The 27,623-nt window shown below is 44.8% G+C and overlaps 2 protein-coding genes across 4 annotated transcripts in view; both read left to right on the forward strand.

Annotated features, from left to right (window-relative positions):
* Positions 1 to 4,093: 4,093 nt before the first annotated feature.
* On the forward strand, positions 4,094 to 8,411 carry LOC114662162 (acrosin-like). The gene is made up of 6 exons (XM_028815518.1): positions 4,094 to 4,157; positions 4,277 to 4,466; positions 5,505 to 5,749; positions 7,875 to 8,026; positions 8,109 to 8,303; positions 8,394 to 8,411. Exons 1-6 carry the CDS (start codon positions 4,094 to 4,096, stop codon positions 8,409 to 8,411), a joined length of 864 nt encoding a protein of 287 aa, XP_028671351.1.
* A 12,945-nt stretch (positions 8,412 to 21,356) lies between these two features.
* The window catches only part of LOC114643031 (uncharacterized), an 81,898-nt gene continuing 75,631 nt past the window's right edge, over positions 21,357 to 27,623 (forward strand). For 2 of the 3 annotated variants that reach the window (XM_028791746.2, XM_051934744.1), the window contains exons 1-3: positions 21,357 to 21,570; positions 24,437 to 24,775; positions 25,752 to 26,030. In XM_028791746.2, coding sequence (XP_028647579.1) covers positions 21,513 to 21,570; positions 24,437 to 24,775; positions 25,752 to 26,030 — 676 coding nt within the window. In that variant the 5' untranslated portion in view covers positions 21,357 to 21,512. The remainder of the gene's footprint in view (positions 21,571 to 24,436; positions 24,776 to 25,751; positions 26,031 to 27,623) is intronic. The other variant, XM_051934743.1, reaches the window with a different exon arrangement.

Raw genomic sequence — 27,623 nt, forward strand, 5'->3', positions numbered from 1 at the left:
TAGGGCTAACGGTTTTAATAGGAGCTTAGGATTTATTGCCAAATAACTGGTGATTATTATTATTATTATTATTTTTATTTTTATGATTATTATTATTATTATTATTATTATTATTATTATTATTATTATTATTATTATCAGCAACAAACCAAGCAGTTTATAAAGGCAGGTGTTAAGAGTTTGTAAGTTAGGAACTTTGGGTTTGAATTCAAATTCTCGCACACCTTAAAATTCAGCTTAGCATTGTCAATTCACATACCTTGCAAGTCTTTGTACAGCAGAAGAAATGGACACAGACACTGGGAGAACATGCAAACTTCACGCAGGGAAGACGCGAGACACAAACCCAGGTCTCCGAGGCAGCATCAGTACCACTGTGCCACCGTGCCGGCCATTAGGGGTTTATGTTGACGCAACAGAATGCACAGAAGCAAATAAAAAGGCTAATAAAATGTTAGGTTAACTCATATAAACTGTTCAATTGAAGTCACCAGATGTTATGCTCAGACATCATGATGCACTGTTAAGACCCCATCTGAAGAACTGAGTGCAGTTCTGGTCACCGCACCACCTGAAAGACAGCAGCACTTGAAGCTGTGCACAGGAGAGCAGCCAGGTGCATCATGGGACTTGAGGACGTGTCCTACCATGACAGACTCAGAGAATTAATCCTGAGGAGACCTCATCCAGATCTTCAAAATCCTCAAAGGCGTTGGTAAAGCCACATCATTCATCTTAAGGGTGAATCGGCTGATCGAGGACATCAGTGGAAATTAAGGGGGAGTTTGTTAGAAAGTGAAGCCAGGAAGCTCTTCATTACTATAAGAGTTGTGGGACTGTGGAACAAACTACTGAGACATGGAGTTGATGTCAAGAAGTATTGGGATGAGATATGGGGACAGCTTAGCTCTGAGCTAAACACGCGGGCCTGATGGACTGAATGGTCTCCTCTCGTTTGTCAGATTTCTTCAGTTCAGATATTGGATTGTCCTTGTTTGGCGTTTATACCGTTTGTGGTCTTCACCTGCACTGACCACCGTCATCTTCTTGTTCTTGTTGTTCTTCCAGTTTTATGGCAGGCTGACGTCATTTCCTGGGTTGTGTTGCCACCAAACTTCTCTTCTTCTTCTTTTCCTGAATCTCTTTTTATAATCCCGATCTTCTCTTCCCTGTGTTCTTTAAAAACATTGTAAATGATCTTAATAAAAACCCACCCTCTGTGATCAAGTTGATTATTTCTCTTAAATTATTGGATGATTTTCCCTTTTGATTGAGATTGTCAATTACATTTCAACGTTTACTCTTTTTGCTAAGCAGCGTAAAGCTCTGTGATGTTTGCTGGCCATTTCCATCTTCTCGTGTACCAGTCTAATACCAGTAAGTCCACCACGGCCCGACCCCAGTTTATTCGTCATTGTCTGGTAACTCAACTTTATTGTGTCCTTGACTGTTGCTTTGAAGTGACAGAAGTGTCCCCCTTATTACTCTGCTGACACTCATTTAGAGTTAGTTTGTTATCACATTTTAAATTTCATTTTTATTTTCGAAAGGTAATTCTAAGTCTACTTTAGCTTTACTCAGCGCCCTTTGTGTCAAAATCTCAGCAGTTTCACTTTCCAGTGTCCCTTTCTGTCTTGGAATCCTGATTCGTTTTACTGACAGCTCATTCAAATCTAAATCAGTCCATTTCTGTGGTACTTCAAGTGCTCGCCATTAGCTGATTTCCAGACTCTAAAGCACACAAAGATGATAACAAATCACTTAAATCGCCTACTTCTGAGTTTTTTTTTCAATTATCCAATCAAGAGCCAAATAATTTACTGTCATTTTACTAACTGACCTGACACCCTGATATGAACTTCTTGCTTAATATTTTGCACATAAAATGTCGGTGCTGCTCGATTTCTGTCCAGGTTCTGCGATGTTTGGATGTACGCCTTCTAATGGCTCTCTAGAAGTCCGCATATCCTACGTATAGTTGTGACTTCTTATTAAATTTGTGTCATTTGCCAATATCTGGCCTCACTAAACCCCAAGGTGGCCAGGGTGTCACCGAGTGTCCCTAATCTGATGCTGGTGACATCGCCCTTCCCAAGAGACTCCTTGTCTTCTTAGAGACTGGGGGGCGGTCAAGAGGCAGGCAGGACCTGTTAAAGCCCACTGCGGCACTTCTTGTGTGATTTTGGGCTCGACACAAATGAATTGTATTGTGTTGTGTTGCATTGTATGTTCCCAGCTGTCTTTCAACATTTCAGCAGTTAGGTGATTATTATGTTGTCTTCAAATGATTACAATCAGAGAAACATCTGTAAGGTCGAGTGGCGTTTCTCCTGTCTGCAGTGCATTAGTAGCAGTAGACGTTACGGCGGCTCAGCGAATTCGAGTTGCTCTGCGTTGTCTTCTGTCTTGACTGTGATAAGCAGCCGGGGGCTGAGGAGGCCAATGCTTGACATCCACAAGCCCACATACAGGACGTCTAACCAAAGAACAATCTGTCTTAAGGCTATCAGCCCCCATAACTGTCCAGACACTCATCTCAGCAGGCTCCTTATAATATCTGGAATAAGGATTTTCCATTTTCATTTATTATCAGATATCATTGCCAAAAATCTAAACTCATTCTTACATTCTATTGCAAAATTATATCTACTTTACAGAATTTCTCTAAATGAGAAGCAAAGTCTGCGGTGGGTTGGCACCCTGCCCAGAATTGGTTCCTGCCTTGTGCCCTGTGTTGGCTGGGATTGGCTCCAGCAGACCCCCGTGACCCTGTGTTCAGATTCAGCGAATTGGAAAATGGATGGATGGACGGAGAAGCAAACTGCTACTGTTTTGCTACTGACAATTTAAAACTTAAATTTAAAACATAACAGAAAAAATCACATAAATGAAAAATGACCAGAAAAAGCAAACAACCACACACCCTGCCACTCGTATTTGTTTGATTTGCATTTTGCCAAAGTCCTGTGGGCATCACCTGTCACTACAGCACTTCACTGAGAAAGAAGGACCTGCTGAGTCCTGGGTGAGCCACACGTGCCTAGAAGGTGACGGCCACCAAACACCTCTGGGACCCCACAGCCTGTCCTGTGACAGCCTCGTCTGTCTGGAAATGCCAATGGCAGCTCGAGTGAAGAAAGAAGATGTCAGAGTCCACTGTCACCCTCTGAGAAACCCACTCATACTCATACAAGACGACAAAGGACCTGAGTGAAGAAACCCTTTTACTTTATTGGAAAAGTCTGACGTGTGTCTGGCAACTGAACTGTTAAAGAAAGGAAAGGAAATTACAAAGGGTGGCGTCCGGTGATACGGTGCACCCCTAGAAGGGCTGCTGATGGTACGAGCCGAGAGCTCAAAAGCCCTGCGCTGTCTGGCTGACAAGTACATGAGAAGAAGTGGAGTGAGCAGGTAGGTGAGGGCGGCCGAGGAGCTGAGGTTAGGGAAAGGGAGTCCTTAGTGTTTAAGTCTTTAATATGTAAGAAAGGAGAGAGAGAGCTGTGGTGGGCACTCGGCTCAGCTGGTCTGATAACAAGCATGGTGACAGCTGGAGATTACCAGTCACATCAGACTCGGGCGTCACGTCCTGAAAGGGCTCACCTCACTTTATTGAGGCTGAGTCCATAAAAATGGGTGCCACAATTTGAAGAATAAGCCAACCATGATGACTTAATGGGGCTGCCATGAGCTCCCGAGATTCATCAGGCTGGCATCTATCTATCTATCTATCTATCTATCTATCTATCTATCTATCTATCTATCTATCTATCTATCTATCTATCTATCTATCTATCTATCTATCTATCTATCTATCTATCTGTCTGTCTGTCTGTCTGTCTGTCTGTCTGTCTGTCTGTCTGTCTGTCTGTCTGTTATTTAGTGGTTTCCTAATTATCTAGACCATCATTTTTTTCTTCATCATCTTTTCTATCATCATCTGTGTGGTTCAGAGGTAGTTGTTGGTGGCAATGCCATCTTTCCTCGGTTCCCTAAGAACTTGCTGCCCTGGTGTGTCTTTATATGAGTTCCGTTCACTCACTCCATTGTCTCTCGTCTGTTCAGATAGTGCATAACAGCGGCTCTGAACTATAAGATGAGGGCGGCCATTCTGTTGGTTCTTTTTGGGTTCTGCTGCCGTTCTGCCCAGAGTGATGCTGGTAAGATCCTCAATGCTCCTGGCATTAGACCCCCACGTGGTGTTATAAGTCCACTGTGCCATTTCACTGCTCTCACTCTCCCTCTCCCTTCTCTTTTCCTTCCTCCTTTTCTTTTGCAGAGACTTGCAGTAAGAGGCCCCTCTTTAATGACATGGGCCCTCCCACGATCATCGGGAGGCAGCCCGCCAAGCCAGGCGCTTGGCCTTGGCAGATCAGCTTCCAGTGGAACAATTTCCACACGTGTGGAGCCACCATCATCTCAAAAGCATGGGTCCTCACAACGACCACCTGTTTTCGGCGTAGCTCCTGGTGAGTAAAGATGCCCGGTGTCACTCATCCTTCTTGTGGGGGATTTCACCACACGTGTGTAACACAAATGGGGCGTGAAGTTCTGATTTTGGCAATAAAGACAAGTCGATATCACTGAAGAGACAGAAGGCACACTGGTGCCCACCTCGGTGTCTGTGAGCTCATGCCTTCAGCACACGTGGTATACATGGGGGTACTGATGACTTGGGATGGGTACTCGCCATTTGGTGATCGTCATCCAATTACTAGCCTGTTATGACCTCTGATATCGCTTAAAGGAATACTTGAGGCAAAAATGACAATTTTTATATGAAGGCAGGCTCACTTATGGGAAGCCTTCTGGACTTGCTGGAGGTGGTGGAGGAAAAGAGAAAGAAGACTGATGGCCATTATGAACCACGCTGCACATCCTCTCTCTGACACGCTGGCACACCGTGTGGTTTGTGGTGGTAGTGAAACTTTGCAAATCTCACATTCTCATGGAGAACGAAGATAAAGTCTGATTTTGAATGGGCACCTGTGCTGGTCTGGCCATGTATTCCATAGAGACCACCAGATGGTAGGAGTGTGGCCTCATGGCAGACTGACGAAACACCAGATGGACCGAATAGCAGAAGACATGCAGCAAGTCACAGAAGATGCCTCTGACAGGACAAAATGAAGAACGACGTGGTGAAGAGCAGCAAAGTGAGACAAACGCTAAGAAGAATAAGAAGACGACATTTTTTATTTTGGTGAACTAAAGGCCTCTTGCTGTTCCTCAGTTTAAAATGACACATGTCAGTCACGATCTGCTCGACTCACCTTCACTGCTCTTGGTCCTTTCCATCTTATTAAATGCTGACAGGGCAGGTGGGTGCCACCCTAGGCCTTTCCAGGTGGTACCAATGTGCACAGATAAAGACAGACCATAAAAGTGAAGTCATTAGTTATGGGGAGCTAACGAGTAAATGATCTGTTTGAATCTGAAAGGCGCCATTTGTTATGGGGGTCTTTTAAGTGATGTCCCCAACTCGGTCCCCTCTTTTTGTTTTCCAGCCTGGAGGCCTGGAGGCTCGTCGCAGGCATAACAGATACGAATGCCAAAGAAGAGAACAGTCAGATTGTGAAGGTGAAGAAAACCATATTTCACTCGGAGCCCTGGAATAACGACATAGTGCTGCTGCAGATATGGCCGCCGTTTAACTTCACGGACTACGTGCAGCCCATCTGCATGCTTGAGAACGAGGAGCTGGAGTTCAGTTTCACTCATTGCTACATCAGCGGATGGGGAATCCGTGACGGTAGGTGGAAGAGTCCGGTGGTGACGGCGAAGGTGGTCTTTCAGTTCAGCGCATGCGTTCACAACCTCAGTTCAGGTGTTGGGCTCAGGGGCTCGCTGCACCAGCCAGTCAGGGAGAGACTCGAACGCGTTAGACCTTGTGCTGCAGGCCAGCGGGTGAAGTTTGGTTGGCACAGATGCCTGACCCTTCTAGCACAGGCTTATAAACGGGCATATGCCCTGTCCCTTCACCCACCAACTTAGGCAGATTATATTTGGGGTGTCATCTCGGGTCCATCTAGGAGTTCAGTCAGAATCACTGGAAACTGCAGAGCCATCTTTGGTAAGATGAACACTCAGCTCATTGCTGCTGGCGCTGCCCAGTGTGTTTGGTGTTGGAGTTTGGATACACAAGTTAGACTTGGGGGGTACCGGGTGTAGCCATTGATGATTTAGAAAAAGTCTTCTTACACCTCCTTAATAACCCCCCAGTTTTAATTAACTTGTCCTTTTTGGAAAAGCTCATTCCATTAGGACTCAAACCACACTCTAGGGGGCGCCACATGAATTCAGCTTGCTGAGATGTTGGGCTCTTAAATTGTGCACCACAGCAATCAGAATGTTCAGACCATTCATTTATGGGAGGCTTTCAACGCGTGTAGCCGGAGTCAGACTCTAGGTGGCGCTGTGCCATTTTAAAGACAATAAACATTTTGTAGCCTTAATGGAAATGAGTGGATGTTACCGTGAGGGTCGACTGCTTGCAGTGTGGCACAGACGTCAGGAAGGTCCTGCAGCACCACGAGGTGACATGGACAGGTACAGAGTTGGGCGCCGTGTCTTCTGTACTCGGAGCCTCTTGGGATTTTCTTATACTGTCAGCTGATCTTTGAAGGTTCAAAGGTTTTTTAAAGGTGAAAGTTGAGGGTGTCTGCTGAATTTCAAGGTGGCGCTACTGAGTATGTTTTATGTAGGAGTTAGGATACAGTGTAGCTCTCTGAGGGGGGCATTATGGACCACCGTTGACAGTTTAGAAACAAAACTATTACATTAATGTACATGGAAAAGCTCACTCTGCTGAGACTCAAACCGCACTCTAGGGGGCGCTATAACATTTAAAATTGCCATGAATTGTGCACCTTACTAATGTTTAGCACATCCATTTGTAGGCTAAACATGTGTAACTGACTTTAGACTCTAGGGGGTGCTATGTCTTTCTACATTTGAAAGTATTAATTAGTGATGGCATGTGATTGTAAATGAATTGGAATGTCAGTGATCAAAAACTAGCAGTCGACTGGTGACGCGGGTTCAAGTGACGGACAGGCGCTTAGTCACCATGTCACTTTGAGTCAGTCCTCATATTGTTAGCCGATCTTTGAAGGTTTATGTGCCTTTGGATGCTGTGCTCAATTTCTGGTGTGTATTTCAGACTGAAGGTGGCGCCACTGAGGGTGTTTAGTTTTGGACTCGTTGTGCATAAATCGCACTCGCTCTGGGGGGCTACGTGAGCCCCAATTGACAATTTAGAACACTCCGGAGGGGACACTGACGGTCACATTGCTAGAGTATTGAGTAGTTAAGGTGTGTTAAGCACTTCATCTCCATGTAAAGGTTGTTGTTTTTATATTTTCATTAAAATGTCCACCCTACTAGTGCAGAATGTTCAGCTGATTCGTTTATGGTAAAGTCTTCAGACACACTCACGTATAACCCAGATTAGACTCTAGATGGCGCTGTGCTACTTTATATTGTTAAATATGAGGCCTCACTTTCAATCTGAATGACTAAGGATGTCATACTGTAGGTGGCGCAATGTCACTTTAAATTTTAAAGGTACAAATTATGATGCCATACCTTCCAATCTGAATGGAAATGAATGCGCATATCAATGATGGGCGACTGCACAAATGCCAGGTGATGCCACCCGGCTGCGGGTTCCGGTGGGTTTGTAGCTTTGTAGAAGTGTGAATATTCCATTGTTTTATTCTTTCTAATGTGTAAAGTTTAGACTCCACTTTATTGTTGTAATTCAGTTTGATCATAATGAGCCTCACCTGGAGCTGTGCCAGTGCCACATGATTTGCCCACGTGTGCCAACATTCGCCACCTCTCACTAATCCTCAGATTTCCCTTTCGTCATGTAGAAAGTGTAGACACCTTCCCACACAGACTACAGGAAGCCCAAGTGGAGCTGATCAATTCATTCACTTGCAACCAGTCAGACTGGAATAATGGAAGCGTCACGTTCGAAATGCTGTGTGCTGGAAAAAAAGAAGGCAAAATTGGCAGCTGCGGGGTAAGCTGGCACAAGGAGTGCCCTCTTCTGTGTGCACAAGTGCCAGGGCCCTTCTGATTGTGTTGATTGTCTCTGCTGACAGAGGGACGAAGGAGGACCACTGCAGTGCTACCACGAGAAGGAGAACAAATTCTACCTGCTGGGGCTCACCAGCGGCGGCATCGGCTGTGCCAAGCCAAAGCAGCCAGCCTTGTACACCCGCATCAGCAAGTTTTACAAGTGGATAATGGACAGCCAGCAAACATACCGAGTCAAAGAAGACGAGTGCGAAATTCAGGTGGGCATCCCGGCTGCTTCTTTGCTTCACTCTCCTGTCTTCCAGTTCTCTGTCACCAGAATTTGAGTCGTCCTTTTGTTTCTTTTCCAGTTCTTTCCAGAATCGTGAGGAGCTCTGCAGATGTGCCAGGGCGTGAGGGGTCCATTTTGATCTGCCGTTTGGCATCGTTGCGTATCGGTTGTTGTGACAAGTTGTTGCTTGTCTATTTAAGTTGGCACCCTTGTTCTTATCATCATCATCCTCATTTCCCCCAAAGTCTTTAGGTGCCTCGATTTGGTGATTCAGCTGACTCAGAATCGACGTGGTCTCCCAGTCCCAGTCACTCCACCCTGAGCCACCTTGGCACACACCGCGTCACATGGACCACCCCGGGTTTTAGGCAGGTAGCAGGGAACCGATCGACATGAGGAGATGCCAGTGATGTGGCACCTCTAACCACCATGCCCACTACCCAAGGGAAATGGGCACCACACAACATTATCATCCGGTTAAGATGAAGTCAAAATGTCAATGGTTGAGCCACTGTGGGGACAACATGAATATGGAAATGAGAGTCCATTGTGGTCAGGTGGACAAACACTGGATGAAGGATCTGAGATCTGTGAGGAGGAGGAGGAGGAAGGGCCTACTTGATGATTAAGACCCCACTCCTGACTGAGCCATTTTTGTTTCTGTGTGACTTCACCGTCGTGACACTCAATCCACATCTTTACTGTTCCTTGCACAGACTGGGCTGTCATGATGGTCTTTAAAATTCAAAGCTGTACAAAGTAACAAACCAAAAAAGTCAAACACACGGTAAGTCGCAGAGAAACAGAATGAGCTTAGATGGGACTATCATAGTCAGCAGGACTGGAGCTGACTGGAGAAAGAGGCCAACATGATCATCAAAGGTGGGTTAGAACATCAGAACATTCTAGATGAGAACAGGACAATCAGCCCAACAAAGCCCACCAGTCCTCTCCACTGATTAATTCCATAAAAACATCAAGTCGAGTTTTGAAAGACCCTAAACTCCTACTGTGTCCACCACACTACTTGGCTACTCGCTTATTTGTAGGAAGCACAAAGGCACAGAAAGGCCAACTTCCATGGCTGTGCTCAGATCATCACCTACTGTAAGGCTCAAATGGAGTCACTCGGGACACACAGGGAACAAGGAGCCCTGATGGGGAAAGATGGCCGGCACTCCCAGAGGCTGCAGACGTAGAGGGCGTCACGGTCAGAAATACCAAAGGGCACGTGAAGAGTGAGGAGACGTAACGTGGAAGATACTTCAGCGTGGCGGAGATGGAAACTCAGAATTCAGAGCTGTGTTTGTGTTGTGGTGAGGCTGGAGATTCAGCCATGAAGATGTTGTGGGAAACACGTGGAGGGGGACAAACAGGTCACCAGAAGAGTGGCAGGTCAAAGACTGAGGGGACAAACCGAGAGCAGGACAGATGATGTTCTGTGTGCCTGTCAATGGAAAAGTCAGATAAAGGAGTGCTAGAATCATCGTGTGACACTCGTGTATTTAGTGACTGGTGTCCTCGTGTGTGACACTCGTGTATTTAGTGAGTGGTGTCCTCGTGTGTGACACTCGTGTATTTAGTGAGTGGTGTCCTCGTGTGTGACACTCGTGTATTTAGTGAGTGGCGTCCTCATGTGTGACTGGTGTCCTCGTGTGTGACACTCGTGTATTTAGTGAGTTTGGTCCTCGCATGTGACACTCGTGTATTTAGTGAGTTTGGTCCTCGAGTGTGACACTTGTGCATTTAGTGACTGGTGTCCTTGTGTGTGACACTCGTGTATTTAGTGACTGGTGTCCTCGTGTGTGACACTCATGTATTTAGTGAGTGGTGTCCTCATGTGTGACACTCATGTATTTAGTGAGTGGCGTCCTCGAGTGTGACACTCGTGTATTTAGTGACTGGTGTTCTCGTGTGTGACACTCGTGTATTTAGTGAGTGGTGTCCTCATGTGTGAAACTCATGTATTTAGTGACTGGTGTCCTCGTGTGTGACACTCATGTATTTAGTGAGTGGTGTCCTCGTGTGTGACACTCGTGTATTTAGTGACTGGTGTCCTCGTGTGACACTTGTGTATTTAGTGACTGGTGTCCTCGTGTGTGACACTTGTGTATTTAGTGACTGGTGTCCTCGTTTGTGACACTCGTGTATTTAGAGAGTGGTGTCCTCGTGTGTGAAACTCATGTATTTAGTGACTGGTGTCCTCGTATGTGACACTCATGTATTTAGTGACTGGTGTCCTCGTGTGTGACACTCGTGTATTTAGTGACTGGTGTTCTCGTGTGTGACACTCATGTATTTAGTGACTGGTGTCCTCGTGTGTGACACTCGTGTATTTAGTGACTGGTGTCCTCGTTTCTGACACTCGTGTATTTAGTGAGTGGTGTCCTCGTGTGTGAAACTCATGTATTTAGTGACTGATGTCCTCGTGTGTGACACTCATGTATTTAGTGACTGGTGTCCTCGTGTGTGACACTCGTGTATTTAGTGACTGGTGTTCTCGTGTGTGACACTCGTGTATTTAGTGAGTGGTGTCCTCATGTGTGAAACTCATGTATTTAGTGACTGGGGTCCTCGTGTGTGACACTCATGTATTTAGTGAGTGGTGTCCTCGTGTGTGACACTCGTGTATTTAGTGACTGGTGTCCTCGTGTGACACTTGTGTATTTAGTGAGTGGTGTCCTCGTGTGTGACACTCGTGTATTTAGTGACTGGTGTCCTCGTGTGTGACACTCGTGTATTTAGTGACTGGTGTCCTCGTTTGTGACACTCGTGTATTTAGTGAGTGGTGTCCTCATGTGTGACACTCGTGTATTTAGTGACTGGTGTCCTCATTTGTGACACTCGTGTATTTAGTGAGTGGTGTCCTTGTGTGTGACACTCGTGTATTTAGTGACTGGTGTCCTCGTGTGTGACACTCGTGTATTTAGTGAGTGGTGTCCTCGTGTGTGACACTCGTGTATTTAGTGAGTGGCGTCCTCGTGTGTGACACTCGTGTATTTAGTGAGTGGTGTCCTCGTGTGTGACACTCGTGTAGTTAGTGACTGGTGTCCTCGTGTGTGACACTCGTGTATTTAGTGAGTGGTGTCCTCCGTTCTCGTCTCTTGCCTTGAGTGTTGGGTTCTGCTCTGCGTCTCGTGTTTTGCCCCATCTTTGCACGTCCAGCTGTCCTGAGTGGGGGTCTCTCTCTCTGATTCGCCCTTCCTAAGATTGTTTCCATTGTTTTTTCTTTCCAAGGCTTTGTGGAAGTTCTTTCTTGTCTTTTTTAAGGAGTTGAGGGCCTGTTCAGGCTCATCGAGGCATTCCTAGTGTGAGTTTGGGGCTGTGCAAGAAATGAATTGTCGAGGCTGTGAGGAGCAAATGCCATGTTAGGAAGGCAGAGTTAGGCTTGATGACATTTAGCCCTCCAAGGTGACTTACAGTAACATTGCAGGGACACTAAGTTGTATTTCGTTTGGTTTTCCAGTTGGAGGACAGGCAGCTGACATGACGTGTGCAGGGCAGGGTCTCAGTTCTCTCTATTTGAGCCCACAATCTCAGTCTGAATCCCAAAGCTTTAAGCACCACACCACACCACACTGCCTGTCCAGATTTGGCTTCTCTCTGATTTATTTATTTGACTGACCCCTTTGTCAAAGATGACTTACAGCATTTCATGTCCAGTTGGCTCCATTTGTTTTGTTTTGTCCAATTGGAGCAGAGGCAGGTCACGTGACTCACTCAGGGGAACACAGTGGTGTCAGTAGTGGGATCTGAATCCACAACCTCGGGGTCTGATGTCCAAATCCTTCATAAGCACTCTGCCGCACGGCCTGCTGGGTAATGCTTGAGTCTTTGGGTGAAGGCTTCTTTAGAATCAATTAAAAATGAATTTGTCTTGTCTTAAAATTAGACTTCTGGGCTCTGGCCAACGTTTCAGCTCACGTTGGATTAATCGATATGAGGCGAGAACAACATGGTGGGCTTTAGCTGTTAGTCAGCTCTTTTAGGTTGGGGGGCTTTAAGCACTGAATGAACTGTGGACCTTTTCTGGATTGATTGTAGTTTTGATTCGATTGATTTTTATTTTCATCCAGCAATGTGTGACATATTGAAGTATCATAACTCCTTCATTGTATATATATTTGAAAATAAATAAATTACAGGGACAAGAAAGTGCAAAGCAAACATTATCAAAAAAATAATAATAAATAAATAAAATAATAATAAATAATACAGCAGTGCTTATAAAACATAGCAAGGAAAAATGAGCAGTGAGAATTGCTTAGACAATCTTCATATAAACGTTCACCTTTTAAATATGTTTAAAGAAAGTCAAAAAATTAAGTTAAATCCTCGATATTATAATAATTATAGAAATAAGTAAGAAAAGTCAACATATAATTTAATTAGAAAGAAATATTGAACACAATATATCTATGAATGTATCTAATGAGACTACTGCAGATTACTGATTACAAGGCTTACTAACTCAAAATCAAAGACAGAGCACATAAATGTATACAAAGTAAAATAAAATTTAAAAAATCAAAAAGTACATCCATCCATCCATTTTCCAACCCGCTGAATCCAAACACAGGGTCACGGGGGTCTGCTGGAGCCAATCCCAGCCAACACAGGGCACAAGGCAGGAACCAATCCCAGGCAGGGTGCCAACCCACCGCAGGACACACACAAACACACCCACACACAAGGGACAATTTAGAATCGCCAATCCACCTAACCTGCATGTCTTTGGGAGGAAACCCACGCAGACACGGGGAGAACATGCAAACTCCACGCAGGGAGGACCCGGGAAGCGAACCCAGACAGGTCTCCCAACTGCGAGGCAGCAACGCTACCACTGCGCCACCGTGCCGCCCTCAAAAAGTACACGTAAATGAAATTACCAATAACAAAAGGATATGTAATATTAAGGTAAAAACACAAGTTGGAACAGGAACAAACCAAAATAAACAAAAATATCCGGGATAAGGACATCCAATTAGACAAAAAAACATAACGGAGAAGAAAAAAATAAAAGAAAACTCCGCAAATGAAGGCGCGCGGTCGATAGTTGCGTATCTGCACACCCGCGGACATATGAGGGGCCAAACAGGCCATAAATCATATACTTCTGTGTGTAATCTGTTGGTTTACGTGTGAACACTATTGGTTTATTAATATTTACTACAAGAAATAAAATACAAGTACAATACTGGTGTCATTCATGTGAACCATATTGGTTCGTGTCCGTATCCGTTTGTACGTGCATACCACTGGTTTGCACATTAACTATATTGATTTGCGTGTGCATATTACTGGTTCCAGTACGATTTGTTATTGGTTTGTGAGTGAACTGCATTGGTTTACACTCGCATGTTATCGGTTTGCGTATGAACTTCTGTGTCGATCTAACAATGGATTTGCGTATGCACTATACTGGTTTCATGCACGTCTTCTACTGGTTTCATGTGGGTAACCTGTCGATTTTGCGCTTGAACTCTATTGGTTGTATATGTGCACTACGTCGGTTTCGCGTATGAAACATATTGGTTATGCGCGCGCACCCTATCTCAACTCTATATGAACTAGATCGGTTCTGCGCGTGAACTGTATTGGTTGTTCACGTGATCTTCAGTGGAAATGGGCGGGGCAAGAAACAGGAACTCGGGGGCCGGTAGAGTCACGGAGTGTAAAGACAAGCGGCTGGGAGACGCGTCTGCGTTTAAACGGCACTATATATTTTTTTCCGCACCATACGTTTGCGAAAGGACTTGGTGGTACTTATTAATATTTAACAGAATCTACCCTCGAGTCTGTAATGAACACAAGGCTGAAGTTAGGTACGTATTCGGCCGTCTTCTTATTCACTTCCATGATCATGTTTGCTCGCATCCAGCCACACTACTTTATCATAAAACTTTTGAAGCCTGTTATTCATTCTGAAGGCAAACTATTTTTCATTTACTAACGTATTTATGCAACATACAACATTTAGATACTACTGGTTAGATTCTCCCAGTGCCCCCCGCGCCGCACAGACTGGTGAAGTGACTTGTTTGTGGTCACATGGTGTCTTTATCAGGACTTGAACTCAGAGTTTAAAAGTGCAGCCTTAAACACTACACCACAATGCTGGCACATCTACGACATGAATATTAATGGTATAATATAAACGTGTCCAGGACAGAATCCATTGTTAAAGTTGAGTTTAACATTGTCAACCCGTTCAAACTTTGGTTGAAAATCTGGAATATTTCTTTTTTCAAATAATGGATCAGTTTGCGGATTAATGTACACACTGTAGAATATTTTGCCTTGCTGTTACTATACAGTAGAAGAAGACGCTGGTTTGTGAATAAGTAGCTGACTGCAAGCTTATACTGGATGTAGCTAGAAGTGAATAAAAAGGCAGCTGAATGTACAGCTAACTTAAAAATAATTACCACCAAACCCTGTCACAAACACACAGTGACGTGCAAAAGTATTCGATCCCCTTGAAAGTTCTCATAATTTTATGCAAGACAAAATATTAGTACACTTATTTATTCATTCAGTATTTTTTCTTATGCTGTAACAAAACATTTCCAAAGTCAAAATAAACTATTTTATGTAGACATTTAATTGAAGAAGAACATCTCCAAAGTTGGTGTTACATACAGTAAGTGTTTAAACCTCTGTGCTTTGGAAGCTCCAGGTTTACACCAATGACAAATTAATCACAAAGGTGACAGACATTTGACAGTCGTAACTAAACATAATGAGGTGCTACTTTCTCTCTGGATATAAAAAGCCCCCTTCATAGGGGTCGTAGTCTTTGGTGGACAGTCACTGAAACAATGGAGAGAGAGGAGCATTCTGCTGATGTGAGAAACAAAGTTACTGCAATGCACAAGGTAGCAGGAAATGACTATAAAAATATCAAGAGTCTGAATGTCCCATTGTGCACTGCTGGATCCATCATCAGAAAGTGGAAGGTTCATCACAGCACCCTGACTCTTACTAGAACAGGCCGTCCCTCAAAACTGAACATCAGAGTCAGACATCAACTGGAGAGAAGAGGAGACTAGAAATCCAACCGTCACTCTCAGATGTTTACAATGCCTTTTGGCTGAAACTGGAGTGAAGGTGCAGGGGTCCACAATTTCAAGAGCTCTCCATTAAACAGGCCTCTACAGGAGGGAGGGTGGAAAGAAAGAAGCCATTCCTTAAGATGGTCCACATAAAAGCACATCTGGCGTTTTTCCAGTTAAATATGGGGAGAAGGTTTTATGGTCAAATGAAACCAAAATAGAACTTTTTTCTCAGACTTCAAAGAGGTACAGAATGTGTACCACAAGTAAATCAAACACTGCCCATGCCACAGGAAACACCAGACCTACACTGGAATATGGTGGGGGCAGCATCTTGCTATGGGGATGTTTTTCATGTGCTGGGACTGAGAATCTTGTCAGAGTTGAAGGGACAATGGATGGGCACAAATACCACACAATATTGCAGGAGAACTCGTTCCAGTCTGCTATGAATTTAAAGCTCGGGAGAAGATTCATCTTTCAAGATGACAATGACCCTCAGCATTAGACCAAAGTGACACTGGGATGGCTCAAAAACAGACAGGTGAATGTTTCAGAATGGCCAAGTCAAAGCCCTGATCTTAACTCTGTTGAGAATCTGGGCCACTGTTTGAAAACTGCTGTTTAGAGATGCCATCCCACCAACATAGAGGGTACCTAGAAATAATGCCAAGAAGAATAGGGAAGAACGAGCAACGTGCAGAACTGGGGCCTACTTACATACCCCACAAGAATGAGGGCTGTTACTGCAGCAAAAAGGGTCTCGACAAAGTGCTGGGCTTGAATACTTCGTCAAACAATCACTTTGGAGTTTTTCTTTAGTTATTTGGAGTTTGATAACATTTTGTTACAACACAAGAGTTTATATTAAAAATACCAAATGGATAAATATGTGGACAAATCATCATGCAGAAAATTAGGATGACTTTTAAAGGGATTGAATACTTTGCACCTCACTATATGTTTGTGAAAGGGCTTGGTGGTAATTACTTTTACCAGCATTTTCACTTCATTCTGAAATGATCACAGGGCTGAAGTGAGGTACGCATTCGGCTGGCATTTTATTCACTCCCAGCTACTCCCAGTAGAAGCTTGCAGTCAGCTACTTATTCACACAGCTTTGTAAACCAGCTTCTTATTCTATTATAACAGCAAGGCAAAATATTCTACAGTGTGTACATTAATCGGCATCATTACAGACTGATCCATTATTTGAAAAAGTAAATATTCCACATTTTGGTCCTGCATGGGTCAACATTGTTAAACTCTAATTTAACAAATGAATCTGTCCTGGACAAGTTTATATATGTCAATGTCACAAAACTATGAACATTAAGGTGGTCCAACCTCATTTAACACTTTACAGTGCCCATTAAATGTCACAGTAAATCCCATTTATCTGATATTGAAGTGGAATACTTTGTCAGTTTCACCCTGATACTCGCACTGGCAGAGCAAAACTCCGCTGCATCTTAAAAAAACACATCTGCCTTGTCACAAAACTGAAAGGTAAAGTCAGGGCCGGATTTATATGAAAAGAGGCCCTAGGCTATTCCACTTATGAGGCCCTTTCACCTTCCATTTTTAAGTTTGTAAATTACATGAGAGATAATAAAATTTTGCTAACAATTTGAATGTAGGCCCCTCTTGATCTTGAGGCCCTGGGCTGAAGCCTAGTTAGCCTATAGGAAAATCCGGCCCTGGGTAAGGTGGCCCAATATGACGTAACTGACCCATGCTGGTCCTAAATGTTAAATGTTTAGCTTTTCAAAGAATTGACACGTTTAGTCAATTAATATACACGTTATAGATGTGCAAGCATTGCGGTTAGGGCTTTGCACTTTCAACCCTTTGTTTGTGTGTTCAAGTCCAGAGACTGACTGTGTGACCCTGAGCAAGTCACTTCACCTGTCTGTGTGGCACGGTGTGGGGTCGCCGGGCATAATAAATCTAACTAGTAGTAACTAAATGTTATGTTGCATAAAGACGTCAGTCGTAAATATTAAATATTTTGCCTTTAGAATAAGTAACCGTTTTGCAAATACTGTGTGAACAAGTACAGCTGCGGGTTGCAAACAAGCATGTAGATGGGACCGAATAAGAAGACGGCCGAATACGTACATAACTTCAGCCTTGTGTTCATTACAGACTCGAGGTTAGATTCTGTTAGATATTAATAATTACCGCCAAGTCCTTTCGCAAACGTATGGTGCGGAAAAAAACATATATAGTGCTGTATAAACGCAGAGGTGTCTCCCAGCCGCTTGTCTTTACACTCCATGACTCTACCGGCCCTTCAGTTCCTGTTTCTTGCCCCGCCCATTTCCCCTGAAAATCACGTGAACAACCAATAAAGTTCACACGCAGAACCGATATACAGGTGCTGGTCATAAAATTAGAATATCATGACAAAGTTGATTTATTTCAGTAATGCCATTCAAAAAGTGAAACTTGTATATTAGATTCATTCATTACACACAGACGGATGTATTTCAGATGTTTATTTCTTTTAATGTTGATGATTATAACTGACAACTAATGAAAGTACCAAATTCAGTATCTCGGAAAATTAGAATATCAATTAAGACCAATGCAAAAAAAGGATTTTTAGAAATGTTGGCCAACTGAAAGGTATGAACATGAACAGTATGAGCATGTACAGCACTCAATATTTAATTGGGGCTCCTTTGACCTGGATTACTGCAGCAATGCGGTGTGGCATGGAGTCGATCAGTCTGTGGCACTGCTCAGGTGTTAGGAGAGCCCATGTTGCTCTGATAGTGGCCTTCAGCTCTTCTGAATTGTTGGCTCTGGCGTATTGCATCTTCGTCTTCACAATACCCCATAGATTTTCTATGGGGTTAAGGTCAGGCGAGTTTGCTGGCCAATCAAGAACAGGGATACCATGGTCCTTAAACCAGGTACTGGTAGCTTTGGCACTGTGTGCAGGTGCCAGGTCCTGATGGAAAATGAAATCTGCATCTCTATAAAGTTCATCAGCAGCAGGAAGCATGAAGTGCTCTAAAACTTCCTGGTAGACGGCTGCGTTGACCTTGGACCTCAGAAAACACAATGGACCAACACCAGCAGATGACATGGCACCCCAAACCATCACTGACTGTGGAAACTTTACATTGGACCTCACGCAACGTGGATTCTGTGCCTCTCCTCTCTTCCTCCAGACACTGGGACCTTGATTTCCAAAGGAAATGCAAAATTTACTTTCATCAGAAAGCAGCAGTCCAGTCCTTTTTGTCTTTAGCCCAGGCGAGACGCTTCTGACGCTGTCTCTTGTTCAAGAGTGTCTTGACACAAAAAATGCGACAGCTGAAACCCATGTCTTGCATACGTCTGTGTGTGGTGGTTCTTGAAGCACTGACTCCAGCTGCAGTCCACTCTTTGTGAATATCCCCCACATTTTTTAATGGGTTTTGTTTCCCAATCCTCTCCAGGGTGTGGTTATCCCTATTGCTTGTCCACTTTTTTCTACCACATCTTGTCCTTCCCTTCACCTCTCTATTAATGTGCTTGGACACAGAGCTCTGTGAACAGCCAGCCTCTTCAGCAATGACCTTTTGTGTCTTGCCCTCCTTGTGCGAGGTGTCAATGGTCGTCTTTTGGACAACTGTCAAGTCAGCAGTCTTCCCCATGATTGTGTAGCCTACAGAACTCGACTGAGAGACCATTTAAAGGCTTTTGAGTTAATTAGCTGATTAGAGTGTGGCACCAGGTGTCTTCAATATTGAACCTTTTCACAATATTCTAATTTTCCGAGATACTGAATTTGGGACTTTCATTAGTTGTCAGTTATAATCATCAACATTAAAAGAAATAAACATTTGAAATACATCAGTCTGTGTGGAATGAATGAATCTAATATACAAGTTTCACTTTTTGAATGGAATTACTGAAATAAATCAACTTTGTCATGATATTCTAATTTTATGACCAGCACCTGTAGTTCATACTCAGTTGTGATAGGGTGCGCGCGCATAACCAATATGTTTCATACGCGAAACCGACATAGTGCACACATACAACCAGTAGAGATCAAGCGCAAAATCGACAGGTTACCCGCATGAAACCAGTAGAAGACGTGCATGAAACCAGTATAAGACGTGCATGAAACCAGTATAAGACGTGCATGAAACCAGTATAGTACATACGCAAATCTATTGTTACACCAACACAGAACGCAAGCCAATATAGTTCATACGCAAACCGATAACATTCAACCGAAAACCAATGCAGTCCACTCACAAACCAATACTGGAACCAGTGATATACACACGCAAATCAATATAGTTCATATGCAAACCAGTGGTATGCACGTACAAACGGATAATATACGGACACGAACCAATATAGTTCATATGAATGACACCAGTATTGTACGCACGCAAACCGATAGTAAATATTGATAAACCAATAGTGTTCACACGTAAACCAATAGATTACACACAGAAATATATGATTTATGGCCTGTTTGGCCGGTCATATTGTATTGAGCAGTTCTTGCTAATTCTGTCCTCTCCTGCCGAGTTTCCGTATTTATTTTTTGTTATGTTTGGAGGATTTAGAGTCGCGTTTTTCGGCGTATCTGAGGCATATTTGAAAGGCAGACGATCATATGAAGAATTCCTGAACAATCCGCAGTTTCTCGAAGGTGCCATGTAAAGTGTGTGTGGAATTCGGACCCCATCATGGCGCTATAAAGTAGGGGCGCCCTAAAGAGTAGTGATGTGTCGTTCGCGAACGAGCCGGCTCTAAGAGCCGGTGCTTTGAAGCGAACGAGAGGAGCCGATGCCCGTCGAGCAGAGCCGAAGCTTCAGCGGCTCCTGCTCAGCTCTGCTGAAAATCCATTCGGCAGCGGCGGGACTTTACTTATATGGGCACACAGAACATTGGCTCGTAATGCCGGCAAGTTCACGAACAACACACCGGACTAGGATCGTACCATTATGTGAAAGAAGGAAGGGGGGCTCCGAAGACAGCGAGTGTTGGTACAGGCCAGGTACACCGAGAGACACTGTCGCTCTGTGTACCTGTCGCTGCGACAGACGAGGAACCAGATTTAAATGTAAGCGCATCGTGAAGAAAAAAAGAAGAGTGAAGAAAGGAGTGAAAGCCGAAAAAGAAGCAGCATCTGGCTGCATTTCAGTGATACTGGAGACTGCAAAGCTAAGTGCAGAATTTGTACACGGTCCTCAGTTTAAACCAAAATAAGCACATTTATTCCAAAACAAATGACGCCAAACAAACAAATAAGTATCGATGAGGAGCTGACTAAAATGATAGCTAGCGACTTTCAACCATTTTCCATTGTGGAGGACAGAAGATTTACAACTTTTGTACAGGCCTTAAACCCCATGTATGTTCTCCCTAGCAGAAAAACTTTGTCCCAAACAATTATTCCATAACTATATATCTGAGGATGGAGTACAACACTATGCTTTCAGAAACCACTGCTCTGGACCCCCGGTTTAAAAAGGTAGCATTTAATGACAACAGAGCTGTGGATGAGGCATTTCAAAGAATAAGTGCAGTCTACCCACGCCTGGTTAAGGTAATGGTAGGAAGGCTTTGCATTGTCGCTACATCGGTCCCCTCAGAAAGAGTCTTCTCAAAAACAGGACAAATAATCGCGGAGAGGAGAAATCGCATCAGCCCATCTAAGCTGAGGCATCTGGCATTTCTGAATGCCAACCTGGCCTAAAAACGTTTATTCAAAGAGTCATAGTGTTGTGTTGTTGTTGTTGAGTTTGGCCTTTATTTAATTTGTTTGCTGTGGGAAAATGCATAAAAATACGTAATGTTTGAAAACAATGAATAAGAAATTGCTTAGGCTATACACAAACCATTCATAATTGCTTAATTAGGCTAAAATATAAGCATCCAAGTGATACTAAACGAAGAGCCATTCGGACGCCGTAAGAGCCGGCTCTGTAAAGGGAGCCGATCCAAAAGAGCCGAAGCTTTGAAAAGAGCCAAGACGAGGGCCGTGACGGCTCGTCATACAAACAAACTCCTCCGCTCCCGAGAGGCGTGCACTCCTCCGCTGCAGTCTTACCTTTCAGAAGTAGGAAGACAAAAAAAATAATTTGGGAAAGAAATCAAAAGTGAAACAAAACTCGGAATGCAAGATGGAGACGGCGGCGCGGCTGGGGCTCTGCTTTCTGCTCTTTTATTCCGCGCTCCCCGGTGAGTGTCCCGTTTTTGATTTTGTTCTTTAAATTGCGTTCTGTCCTCCTTCCTTTGTCCCACCACTTGCTTCTCTTTCAACTCCCCTTGGGTTCCCCACTTTCATGCTCAATCATTCCCCGGGTATTCCCTAGCAGTGAGTCGGCTGAAGTCTGGGAAGGGCGCGGAGCGAGGGGGCGCAGCGAGGGCTGCCTGGCACCGGGCGTGCGGGGTGGAATGGCCGGTCGATGGGCAGCGAGAGTCAAAACCGAACGAGTCACTAAGTGAACGACAGCAGGCAATGTGACACCCCGACCACCTACTCGTCACCTGCAGCACAAACGTGCGAATGGGCTTAAAAAGGGCAACTTCAGTATGGGAGGAGAGACCCCCGCGTTATGGTGGGCAGCTGATCAAAGATGATCTGCACCTTTCAAGCTCTCTTCGAGTGTCCCAAACACAAATGTCGTTTTACTGGGGTGACACAATAAGGCTCATCAAAGAGTACAGTAGTTTTAACGGGGTGGGGCGTGGGGTGGGGGTCAGGTGACTCGTTGTTTCGCCTGTCACTTTCTCGTCGACGCCTTTATTTAGCAGTGCCACCTCACTCCTCTTCTGGAACTGGCTGCCCATTAATTGTAGCACTCATTTTTGCCACCCATTTTATTTATTTTGCTGGACAAACAAATTAAAAATAATAAATAAAAATCAATCAATCAATCAATCTAAAAAACCAAAGCCTGACTTCAATCTTCATTAACCTTCAAGCTGCACACCAGAGAGGTGAGAATGAAATCACAGTCCTGGCTCTTGGAGTTATGGATGGCTTGTGTCCACTCATCTGGACTAATGGCTTTCTGTTAAGTCCGTTCCAGAGTGTCAAGCTGGCTGAATCGCATCTGGAGACCCCTAGACGAGGTTCATCCCTGGTGCCCCCAAGAAACAAAAACCCCATGCCAAGATAACAGCACAAATAATGGATGTAAGAAATGCAGATGTCCTTGTTTAGTAGAACAGACTAAAGTACCGGCAACTAAACGTGTGCAAAGTGCACTCAAGTTAATTATAATACCAATAATAGTAATAACAGAAGAAGAAGAATAAGAAGATAGCTTCTGTGACTGCTGCTCAAATACCACCATGTTCTTCATGAGCACAAGTCCATCATAATGAGAGGCCATGAGATACAAAAGGTACTGCAGGGTCTGCCTGAGACCACCAGCACTGCAGGGAGAAGACCAAGTAGTTACTCAAGTCCAGGGTCATGGAGGCGAGGAGGCAGCACTACAAGGAGAAGCCACTGCATGGCCAGTTCTTGACCAACCTGGACAGGCTGTACGTCAACAAGGACCTGACGCACGCATGGCAGGACTCAGAAGGTGCATCACAGCCACTGAGCAGCAGGCCTTGAACACCTGGCACCACCAGAAGTCTGTCATGGGCACTCCACTCAACGGCAGACGTCGTGTTGTGTGGTGAAGCTGAGGAGACCATCGGCCACATGGTGTCCAGTGCCGTGAGCTGCTCCCAAGGGAATGTGTTGGGACTCCCAATAAGACCAGTATGTACAGCCGGGTGTACTGACGCCAGACCAGTGGTATGAGAGTACACCAGACACGGTCAACAAAAAATACTCCATTATTACACAAAACGTATTGCCATGTGGTGTTGGTGCACATGGGTGCTCCAGACGTTCTGTGACAGGTAGTGAGGGAGCCATCAAGGAGGCACAAGGCAAGTGACAAGAGCTGAACGTGGCTCTCTCCTGCCTTACACCCAGTGCTGCTGGGATGAGCTCCGGCTCCCTGTGGTCCTAAATGACGCTGACCCCTCGGCACATGCAGGACTAGAGGTAGACCTGGGACTTTCACTTTAATCTGTCTGTCACTTGACATCACAGGCAATATCTTCTGCATAATCACACAACAACTTCACAAAGCAATGCAATAATTATTGTGAAATAACAATACATTTGTAAAATGTAATTCACTAATCTTTTTTCTTTTTTGTAACTGAGTGGTGGTAATAAGTTTTTATGTTTTAAGACAAATGAACAATTACAAGTATATGTCAGAAGGAAACAATGAAACCTTCTCTGACCTGTGTCCCTCAGACAGGACATCACTCCAACAGCACACACTCACGTTTACGACTGACCTGTAGGACGATTTAAGAACACTTTTCTGTGTCCAGTTTTACCTTCCGACACTTCCTAGGCTCCAAGGTCCTCCACGCCGTCGTCATGTGAAGTGTGGGCAGCAGCCTCCTGTGTTGATCCTCATGACGGCCCCCTTAGTGACACAAGAGTGACTTCAGACTGAATGTCTGGTCCTTACCTTCAAACCTTACTGTCCACCACAGAACTCTGGGATGTCTGTGATGCCCGACAGCATCTTTGTGCACAGGGGGCCCTGGGCTTGAACCCTTGTTCACCATTTATGCAAACTCGTCACCTCTGTGTGCTTCACTGTCACTAGAACCCGTAATGCTGTCATTAGCATAACAAGACAAACTGATTTTTCCTTCATGCCGTGACAGCCCATTTTCAGCTGCGCTAATGCCACCAATGCTGTCTGTCAGCCACTCTTCTGTCACAACGTGCAGTTCTCTGAGGACTGCTTGAGACCAAAGGCTTCACGGCTCAAGCCACCAGTTCAGGACACTTGACTCACGTTAGACCAGAGCAGAATAACTACTGCAAGGTGTTGACCCCCGGTGACCTGAACTCAGGAGTGGCCTCCATTGTTACAGGACAGGAGAAGGAAGCCCTCATGATTCAGGTCTGAGGAGACATGTCCTGTAGCAGAGGTTTTGCTGTTGTCAGTTGTGTTCACTCATTAGATCCTTCATTTTCTTCTTTCTTCTTCTTTTTGTGGTTGTTTTCCAGGTCTACATGCAGCGGTCACCGTGTATTTACCAGAGCAAAATGTCGTTGCTGTCAGGAATTCAGACGCCCTGCTGCAGTGTTTCTTCACTGTGACCACAGGCCCCATTGACCCCAGCCAGCTGAAGATCACGTGGTTACAGTATGGGTTTCCAATGGCCATATTTGAAGGTTCACAAAACACTGACAGGAAAGATGCCACCATGTTCAGACAGGACGTGCTGAGAGGGAACGCGTCACTGCTGCTTCAGAAAATCGTGAAGCGAGATGAGGGGATGTACGAGTGTGAGGTGGAGCACAAGGGAGAGCTGGACTCGGCCACACTCGTCCTGTCCATCCGAGGTAAGCACAAGTGTGTCTGAATAAAGAGAGAGACTGGCGAGGGTGGTGAAGCTGCCTACTGAGACCGTATGTCAGGCCTGGAGTGCACTGTCATTATTTTAATGCCAGCCTCTTTCCCCTCGTTTGCCCCAGTGCCCTTTCCTCCTGTCGGGAACTGGATGATCACGTCCAAGGACAAGACTATGCCATCTCCTATTTGCAATAAACTGAGGAAAAGCAACGACAAGCAATGTGCCATCTAGTCTGCTGTTTGTGAACACAAAGTATGGCCGTGATAATTATTGCTGTAAATTCCACCGAAATTGTACACTAACTAGATGCATGCTGGCTGTGCGGCTTTGTATGCCATCGTGGTGCCTTCAGCTCCTAAAAAGCAGATCACTGCTCTTCTGTGTTGCAGATGGAGGACGGGGCAGCCATGTTTACTCCTAGAAAACAACAGGAGAGGTGAACGAGTCGAGGTGGAGACCTGGACTCACCGCGTGTACACATGTGTGTGCGGGGAAAGCTGTACAGACCACCCAAACCGAATGGTCACGAAAGGGTAGACAGTTATTGACTTAGCCTCATAATGGAAATAAAGGAAATGGAAATAAACGGAGTCACTGATTAAAATATAACAGAATCCTGTCCCGTAAAGTGTGCCACTGCCCACCAGAAGGTCTGGGCACATCACGGTGGGCTCTCATCCCAAGATGACTACTCGGAGATGTTCCTGTGTCTCATTGGTTTGTCTCATCCAGTTGCCAATTTGCATCTTCTGCTTTGTGTCTCCTCGTGTCTTCACCGCTTCCTATATTCCTCTGTCCATTCACTAAAGTCTTGGACGGTGTTACATTCACTTAAACGTCTCTCAGTGTCTCCTCAGTTTTACTCACGGTGTCCTCTTCACATCGGGCCCAAAACGTCTGTGCTGCTCCATGTCTTATTAACTCCTTCTGACCTTCCTGTAATTTTCATTTCTTGTTTTCCTCAGTTCCTCCTGAAGTTTCCGTGTCCCCAGAGTCGGTTCACCTTCTCACTAACAATACAGTGACGTGTTCAGCACGGAGCTTCTACCCGGAGCTCATCACTTTTGTCTGGAAGAGAAGTGGGAAGGACGCTGAGACCCAGCAACATACCGAGGCACAACTGAACCCCGACGGCACCTTTAACTCGGAGAGCGTTTACCGCTTCACCCCGACCAGCTATGATGACCTGACCTGTGAGGTGCACCACGTGGCGCTGAAGGAGCCGCTGAGGAGATCCGTCACATGTGAGTAGAGCTGTTTGAAAGGAATGAACTCGCATTACACTGCACGGAGTTCAGCAGGAATGAGTCGGGCCTTCTGTCACATTTCAAAGAATCGTCCAAGTCTCTGTGGTCCCCTGAGGTTATCTGTGCTGTCTGTATATGTGGTGGCCGTGATGATGGCTTGGTGCTCATGCCAGCAGTTCATACATGGGGCCAGTTTTCATTTGTAATTTGGCTCTGTTCACTCACCAACACTCACTCATCACGTTTTCGTCCCCCACTGCTTCTCTTACTTGTTCTCTGCCAGGGAGGTTTGTGCTCCACATCTACTTTGTGAGTTTTCAAATTGTCCGTCTGCTATTCACAGATCCACCTGAGTTAAAGCTGCTTGTGGCTATCAGGTCGAAGGTCTTCATAAGTCCATGTATATCCACAATCTCCCAAAGACCACTCTGATGGTGCAGTCTGCGGGTCTTCACAAAGGAGAATCTCAAAAACATGGCTTTAGGTGTGAATCTCTACTGGAATCTTAGATACAACTCTTATTTGTCACTTGTTAGTTTAGAATAAACTAAAGTTCCTCTACTGTTGATTATTTTGTGAAATGTTTACAGCAAATTAAACGAACCCCAAGAGAAGTTTACCAACCGCACCAAACTTGAATGTTGTATTTCTCACACTTGTGGTGCCACAGAGGAGAGGTCAGTGCATTATGCCTGAGCGTTTGTGCTCCACTTCAGTTAACGTTCGGCCATTCAGAACACGACGACTACACGGTTGATGTGCCACGTCCACGGCTCCACCAGCCTCACTGGTTAGGGTTAGGGAAACATTTTGACCTGCAAGTGAGCTGAGAGTGTTGAAGGTGCTGGGATTTGGACTCAGGGAGCACATCTACTGTGGCTGCTCACTTCTGTCAGAGGAAATTCATTACAAGTGAAAGAGAACAGAAGATCATTCAGTCCATCGAGCCTGTGTGTTTAGTTCATAGCTCAGATGTCCCCGTATCTCATCCTGATTCTTCTCAAAGGTTGTCAAGGTATCTGCTTCAACTCCATGTCTCAGTAGCTTCTTCCATATTCCTGAGATAGCAAAAAGAAAAATAAATTCTATGCAATATTTTTGATATAACTATGAAGGAGTGCCTGGCTAGCACGAGATTATTGGAGTAATATGAGTGCTCAAGCCACAGGACGCTGCCACCTGACATCTAGGGGGAGCGCTTGGGCATGCCAGTCTAACTTGCATTCTCCCCCAGTGTATCCATTCTCATCCAGGAAGGGGTGACCCAACACTTTTGGTTGGGACGTCTCTTTCTGTGTGTGCTCCATCCATTTTATGGGGATTTTGTGTGGACCCCCCAGTCATACATTTAAAAAAATATAGATAAAAATATTGTCACAAAAAGACTCCAGACAGTCAAAAAGGTTTGCGCTCAGCCACGTCTAAGGCAGTCGCATGGGAACTTGTGGGGGTCTTTGCGCGTGTCGGATCAAGGGACGCCTTTCACCTCGGAGACGTTCAGGGAGACTGCCAAGTTACTTAAAATAAAGCCCTTAAAACCGCCATCTTACCTCCACATATTCAGTTCGGTTTTTGACTTAGTCTTGTAAA

This window comes from Erpetoichthys calabaricus, chromosome 12 (assembly GCF_900747795.2).
Source record: "Erpetoichthys calabaricus chromosome 12, fErpCal1.3, whole genome shotgun sequence".
Classification (NCBI taxonomy): domain Eukaryota; kingdom Metazoa; phylum Chordata; class Cladistia; order Polypteriformes; family Polypteridae; genus Erpetoichthys; species Erpetoichthys calabaricus.